The sequence below is a fragment of the Xylocopa sonorina genome, chromosome 18, assembly GCF_050948175.1.
Source record: "Xylocopa sonorina isolate GNS202 chromosome 18, iyXylSono1_principal, whole genome shotgun sequence".
NCBI classification, from domain to species: domain Eukaryota; kingdom Metazoa; phylum Arthropoda; class Insecta; order Hymenoptera; family Apidae; genus Xylocopa; species Xylocopa sonorina.
This window is the reverse complement of record NC_135210.1, coordinates 518,803-526,622: the sequence shown is the minus strand read 5'-3', so window position 1 is coordinate 526,622 and position 7,820 is coordinate 518,803. Positions and strand designations below refer to the sequence as shown.

General features: G+C 41.3%; 1 protein-coding gene across 1 annotated transcript; it reads right to left on the bottom strand.

The window, feature by feature from the left end:
• Positions 1-5,456: 5,456 nt before the first annotated feature.
• LOC143431576 (uncharacterized) lies at positions 5,457-7,100 on the bottom strand. Its single transcript, XM_076908413.1, has 2 exons — positions 6,268-7,100; positions 5,457-5,497 (listed from the first exon to the last, which is right to left on the bottom strand). The coding sequence occupies exons 1-2, from the start codon at positions 6,749-6,751 to the stop codon at positions 5,457-5,459; spliced, it is 525 nt and encodes a 174-aa protein (XP_076764528.1). The 5' UTR covers positions 6,752-7,100.
• Positions 7,101-7,820: the final 720 nt, after the last annotated feature.

The following is a 7,820-nucleotide window of genomic DNA, read 5'->3' as shown; positions in this document are numbered from 1 at the left end:
TAGGAAATAGTATGCAGATACTGTAGATATCCGGGACATATAGTCGATGGGTGCCAGAAGAGACAGTTTATTAATAATATTGCAAATAATAGTTGGCTTCCGTATTCGAAGAACGCTAACAGCCTCCAGTTCCACCACGAGACGATACGCGAGGTCGACCCCGATCGCTGAATTTCCGCCCTGTCCAGAAACGATTCGGAAATAGCGATAGAAGAGCAGCACTAAATATTACCAGGAAAACTAGTGTCCCCACATTATGCAGTCGAGTGCGTTAATTCAACCCGTAGTGATGATGATTGACACTGGGGTCGAGATCAACGTAATCAAACAGAAGGCTTTGAATTCTAGAGTACATGTAGGAGCATATTTTCCAATCAAAACCGCAGGGATCCTAGCTTCCGGGTTTTGTGCTGATACAGATATCTCTCTCCGAAACAAGTATATACTTTGGCATGGAAACAGAATTCCGTTTGCACGGCGAGAAGTCGTCTTAGGGAAAATAACGCTTCCTCCGCAGACACATTCGGGAATACGCGTCCAAATAATTAATTCAGGCGTCGGTGATGGAATTATTCTCCGAATGCAGATCTCGAAGAAAGTGTACTTAGGTAACGCGATTGTCAAAGTTCGAAATGGTCACGCGATAGCTCGCATAATTAATGAAACAGACACGGAAATCGCGATTACGGTACCCAAAATTCATTTGGAACCGCTTCCCATCCTCAAAGCGCCGAAACGCGAACCAGCACTTTATTCATTATTTACTAATTCCTCTGAATCCGCTGTTTCCAATAAGCATACTAATTCCTCTCAATCCGCTGTTTCGCGCATGTATACTAATTTTACAAATTCTACTAAATCTGCCGTTTCCTGCATGCATACTAACTCTACTTATATTATTAAATCTTTCTAAGTTTCTAGATGTTTCTATGCTTCTCGTTTGCTAAATAACGCGGAAAGAAATTTTTCAACGATCGAAAAGGAGTGCTTAGCAATCATTTACGTTGTCCATTATTTCGGACAGTACATTTACGGGAGATCTTTCATGCTCGTCACAGACCACTGGCCGTTGATCTGAATGAATTCTGTAAAAGATCCGTCTAGCATACTCGTTTATTGGCTGTAATTGGCAGAGTACAAGTACTATATAGTGTACAAGCCAGAAAAGGTCAATATTAATGCCGACGCTTTGTCACGCAATCCGGTCAGCGTAAATCCTATTTCCTATTCCAGCAACTCTGACGAAAATATCTTCGACATTCCAATTCCAAAATCTTCCAAACCTCCACCTCCGCCGCACCCAACACCAGCATCCTCATCGAATAATATAGATCAACCTCATTTACCAACAGAAAATCCGTCTCCTACGTTATCGAAAACATCACCAATCAACTTATCAACAGACGACAACCTACGCACAGACCGACAACAGCGACAGCCCCACGCTCCTACACTACAGGAAACTCGCAGCCGCAACTCGCTGACTGGCTTACATCAAGGACTACAGTCGGCACCTCGTTCACAAACACAGAGAGATTCACCATCTCTTTCTCACTAAGGATTGCATCCACTGTCTCGCTCGCACTTGCAGAGGTGCTTGCCGTCTCTCCCGGCATAAAGGCCACATTCGCTGTCTCACTCGCACTAGCGATCCCGTGCACCATCTCGCTCGCACTCACGGAGCGACTCACTGTCTCTGTCACACGTATGGAGGGGTGTTACCCGCTGTCTCGCTCAATCCAGGGACGTCCCAGCAAGACCAATCCCTACAGGAGCCAATGCCGACAGCCCTCGCTATACCGAGGACACTTCGACTTCTCGTTTCCCGGTATTCCATCCACAAAATACTATTTTTAGAACTATGTAAATATCTCCTACATTCTAAGTTCGTATTTCAAAATCCTAGTATATAAATTCTACACGACACAATATTGTACTGACACGAATACCACACAATTTACTTTTAAGCCACAGTTTATAAGTCCATATTATATTCTGTTTTCTTACGTTGCAATGAGTTGATGCGCCGCGACGCCCGAGAACGCGACCGCCTCAGCGGCACACGCCGCTAATCCCATCACACGACGCCGAGATCCCACTCGGGCGTCTCTTATTCCAAGTTGTCGAGGAGGTCGTTAACGCATCTTGGGAGGTGTGATTCGATTCCGGGTTCTCACTCCAGCAAGTTCTCTCTTCCAAGTCGCGCCATAAAGACCTCTCGTTGCCTCAATGTGGTTACTAGTTCCAAATTCGTAATCTAATTACTATTTGCTCATGGTAACTTAGTTTATACTTAGAATAATTACTAGTTGTATTAAGGACTAAGAATTTCCATCGCGTTGCATAGAACTCTGAAAGTCAATTACATTGACAATCTGGCACTTGGAAGCGCTATAGAGTAACATCTATATGTTAAAATCGTATACATTGTAATATGGATCCCAGTAATATAGTTATATAAGCATAATTGCGTTGCATACAAACTTACAACTTACTTGCAACATAATGCAACGCCTTACGATTATCTCCTTATAAGCTTCAAAAGTTATTGAATCCTAAAATGACTTGGAACGGGATAGCGTTCCTAAATGTCTGCGTTACGAAGCAACAGAGTTCTAACATTTCATTCAACGCGATATCGCATCACTTTTCAATGTTTCATGATAAGATGTACATTCAATACTATGCCTTATATGTATCTGCTTTTAAACTTCGGAAGAATGTGAATCCTGCACTACATACTACGCCATCCCTAGGCAAGTAAGAGTAGGAATCACATTCTTTGAAAGTGTAGAAGCAGATAAACATAACACGTTGCATTGAATATTACATCTTATCATGAAGCATTGAAATGAGATGCGACATCGCGTTGAATGAAGCAATAGAACTCTATTGAATCGAAAAGTAGACATCTAGAAGCGCAATCCCCTTGCAAGGAAGTATACAAACCACATTCTTTTGAATTGTAGAAGCAGATAAGCATAATGAGATGTATAGAGCATTAAAATCTACTTACATACTTCGAACTGTTGATATGAAATGCGATATCGCGTTTTATGAAGCATTAATACTCTATTGCTTCGATACGTAGACATCTAGAAACAGTATACCTTAGAAAGGAAGTGTATGATTCACATTCGTTTGAAATGTGGAAGCAGATAATGTCACGTCTCAAGTCTGGGAAAATTTCCTGTTTGACCATGATCGACACGTAGTCGTTTCCGAAATCTGCGCGCTGAATTGCGGTGGACACCGGGTTCGTTATGGCTCGCGACACACGGTCGCGGTAAGCAATGACGATCCCCTACCTTAGATGACTTGAATCGCTGCATTAATCAGCTTTCTGTTCTAGATACCGCTGGCAACGTGGAGTCCCTTCTGGAATGGTCCCAGTATGCGGGCTACGAGGCGGAAATGTCAAAGGGGTGACCTTCCAGCGAGGTTGCTCGGTGATGCTGGACGGTTCTGTATTCGGCGATGAAGGCGGCGGTGCAGGACGGCCGGTACGTTGAACAGCTACGTCAAGGGTGGCTGAATAGCTGGAGAACGATGCTTGACTTTCGACGCCCGCGTATTCTCGCACTAATCGACGTAGGAAATTCCTCCTTCCCGCGCGTCGAGTTCTTTTTTTATCCTCGGCTCAGCGCATTCAGTCTAATTTCCCAAAGTTCGGATACGGATCCACTAAGCGGCGGTCCGCTCTAGCTTGCCGATCCGTAAGTGTAGAAGGTCGATGTAGATTCGGTCGTGATGTGATAATGGGTCGATCCAGCTAAGCGGCGGTTCGCTCCAACCGATCGGTTACCAAGCTTCGGCTACGGCGAAATCTAAATATATGTGATACGCGAGAACTCGCGGAAGACTTTCTAAAATACTCGAGTGTTGTAAAGAATTGTATTAAAAGGGTGATAGTATTTCTGATAAAATAACGATATATTCTAAGTAATTCTAAGTAGTAATTCTCGCTCTTCCATCTCTATCTTAAGGATTCGACTAGCGAGCTGATGGAGAAAACGACCCTGAAGATGTCCCTTCATCGGATAAGCAGACTGCAGGTTCGCGGCATGGCTGTACGCCAAGGTAGCGTGACGGGCTCGACGGTGGAGGAGTTGGAAAGTGGGTAAATGAAGGAGACCCCTCAATCCAATGAACACTATCCAAGGCCCTGCGAAGATATGACCGCTGCCCGTCGTCCACTGACATGACAAGGATGGTTTCCGGGTATGAGAAGAACCTCCACTCCCTCCCCGCAATCCCGTAAATACAGGTCCAAGAGTCCAGCGGACTCGCAGGTGAGCGATGCGCGCCGCAGTTTAAATGATTAGGAGGTCCCTCCTCAAAGACACCCGAGGGGGCGAAAAGAGAAGATCCCCGAAATCCACAGATCGATACCCCGAACAATACCGAAGCGTACAGCCCACCCTACCAAGGAGCCCCGAGGAGGATCCAGGAGACCCGAAGACCACCAGCGAATTCAATTAGCGAGCGACTTAACTCGAGTAAAGATTAGTAGCAATTTAGAAGTGTGTCAAGAGAAAACGATAGAGAGAAACAGCGAGAACGAGCTTAAACGAGTCTTCAGGAACTTGAAGAAGAGAACGTGAGTGCTTATTCGCTAAAGCGTTCCATTTTCATGCCGCATTTCTTGTATCGCATATTGTATATTGTATCTTATATCGTGAAGCGGATGGTGATCCCCGGTCATTCGCGGCGTGTTGCGTAGTTTCCCGCAGCCCTTGTTACTTAAACCCACGTCGAGGCCATAAATAAAAAAGCCGTGACTTTAGTATCCCGCGATCCGAATGTGTGTACTCGGCTAGGCGTAGTCAAGAGGAGAAGCATTTCAAAGTTTCGAGGGTTGTTCCGCCCCGTGTTTCCTGGAGTCGTGTAGCCTATTTCTTTGCTGTTTTCTGAGCAGCTAGCGCCCAAGTAACTATAGTTTCGCAGTTTCGAAATAACCCCCGTTTCGGTGATTTTTTCTGCGTTCGCGAGCCCGTGAAAAGTTGTACGTGAGCGGATACCTTGTAACGATAGATTTCTTTAGATTAAAATACGTTTTACATCTTAAAGCATTTGGATAGTTAACCGCTTCGAGCTTCCCTGACTTACTGCAGATAGGTCTCCGTCATAATTGATAGGAACCATCACTTTACATAGATATATAGAACACACATAGCTTTAAACGTAGAACTGAGAATTTGAGAACTTCCTTTGATACATTGATAGTAAGCAGCCCTATCGGATTTCATAGAACTTCAGAACTTACTTGCTATGAAACGTTGGCAGGTAAGGGCCATCGAGTTGCTTAGAACTTTAGAACTTGATTACTTCAATAAACATTTCTATTGGCTTCGTCCGTTCTTTTAGAAGAGTTTATGATAAACTACCTGCTTTTCGCGTTTGCAATATTTTTAAATGTATGCGAGGTGTAATCGTTTAAGCTTCAAACTGATTACTCAGTGTTGATTATTATTCAGTAACTTGGTTATAAACGTGTCTGCATAAGATTTAATCCATATGTTCATAAGTCTGAAATTTATGCATTTATTTGTTAGTCACTTATTGCTCAAGCGGCAAACATTCCGACCATTTCAAAATGGTTGACTATTATCAATTTTCTTAAAAATTGAAATACTGTCCAACTGCATGCATTAAAGACTGTAATTAAAGTTTTCAAAATATTTTACCTTTTATAGATGCATTCTGAAATTGAAATTGAATGTTTGATTTATCTAACTCCTGCTTAGGACATCTTTCTGTTGGAATATTCAAGTCTTTTTCATATATGTAATTATTGAAAATGTTTTGCTTGGTTCTCTAATTTAGTGTTTACAATTTTCTGAGAAATATTTTTTATCGTAGTGAACGATATAATTGCAATTAGAATTCTTTATGAAATAATAATAACAGAGAGGTATGTATCCATTCTTGTAGTTTTGTAAAGAGTATTTTATCTCACTATTTAACACTAGGTTTACAGGCGTTTTTTATATACCTATCTCTACGAGTACCCGTCAAATTGACGGGTATGTGAAAATATGTATTTACTTTAAAAAATCAATTTATTCAAACTAAGTTTGAGTTGCACAATATAAGGTATCACGTAAAAATAAAGTATAAAGAAGTCAAAAATTTTTTTTAAGTTATCATGGAAATGATAACAATAATTAACACTACACGGTAATCGTTTTTATTGAGCACATTTTTTACATATGATGTGAATTTCTTTTGTGCATTTTCCGCATACGATCTTCTTGCAATACATACAGCAATTACTGCTTTTATTTTTATTACAGTAGCCCATTTCGCAACTTTTTCGGACTCCTGATGTTGACGGTGACAGAACAGAAACGTCTGAACTTTGACGACGGTTCTCCTTGTTTTCTCCAGCCAATTTCTCGGCTAAGCAAAATATAAACTTTTTTCTGGATATTTTCGATCTGGTACATTCTTTATACAATATCCATGCGTTTATCGCTGCTAAATCTAAAATATTATAAAAAACTTGAAGGGGCCATCGGAAACACCCCGCTTTTACGCTATATTTGCGTGCCGTCTGGTCTGCGACGTCGACACCAAACTTTGTTTTATTATAAAAAGTAATAGCTTCTGGAACACATTTTCTATTGTTTTCTATTTGTATATTTCTGTGTTTGGTGCTTAGAAGGAGAACTTTTACTTTCGGTTTACTTTTATACACAGTAAGGGTGCAGTCTTCTGATTTATATAAATTTGAGGAAAATAACGCCATCTTTTCCTTTGTTTCTTTCGCTAGTTTTGGCAGTTCCCTTTTGTTCGAGCGGATGGTCCGAACCAAGGTTGTCTTTAATGCAAGCAATTTTTTAGCTAGCGGGATGCTTGTAAATAAATTATCTGTCGTGATGTTTCTACCTCGTTGTAAATATGGTTCGGCTAATTTTAGTGTTACAAACTGGCCCAACGAATTTGAGCATCGAGGTTCATCTTTTTTCTAGTAAGGAAAACCATTCAAAATATATTTTGATTGAACATCAACCGCTAACCAAAACGTAATGCCAAATTTATGCGGCTTATTTGGCATATATTGTGTAAACCTGCAACGGGCTTTCGTTGGAAATAGCCGTTCATCTACTGTGATATTTTGTTGTGCCTTATAACAAGCCTGGCTGTTACTTATAAATCTGTTCCATGTTTCAGATATCAGTGCAAATTTATCGGTTTGTAACCTTTCGGATCGTTCGCTTCTTTTGTCAAAACGTATAAACCTCAGAATTCCTATAAACCTATCTCTGGGTATTGTGTTTCGGAAAAAAGGAGGTCGCCATTTTTTTGACCATAGGTAAGATACTTTCAATGCTCTTGTTCCGTACGCTCTCCGGGCAAATAGTACTGCCAGAAAACTAAGTAATTCGGAAACTGTGATTGTCCAGTCGTTTTTCAAAACTCGACGTGCCTCGGTTTCGGTGCATTCTTTTATGTGTTTACTAATGTGAGTGTCAATTATCAATTCAAAAGCACTAGTTACACAACCCGACATAATATTTCTTTTTGCGTAACCAGTAGGTCCTGCGATATCCTTGAATATCATATGCACAGGCGGCCTGCGCGCAGATTTTCCTGCTTGCAGTTTCACCCACTGTGTTCCGTCAGCTGAAATTTCAATTTCTTCCTTTACATCTCGGGATGTATTTGAAATACTCGTCTTTTCATCCTCGGTGTCAGAACTAGAAATAATTCGCGTCCTTTTCTTCTTACGACGCACATTGATGAAGTTTTTCTCTTCACTATCCAAAGATCCTTTCATTTCTCCAGTTTCAGTGGATTCAGAATATTCACTAGAA

Bases quoted from the DNA above. Each gene is read 5' to 3' on its own strand.
- LOC143431576 (XM_076908413.1), bottom strand. From the start codon at position 6,751: ATGGCGTTATTTTCCTCAAATTTATATAAATCAGAAGACTGCACCCTT. The intron at 5,498-6,267 runs GTATGTATTGCA...AATCTTATGCAG, and splicing joins AAATAAAAGCAGTAATTGCT to ACACGTTTATAACCAAGTTA.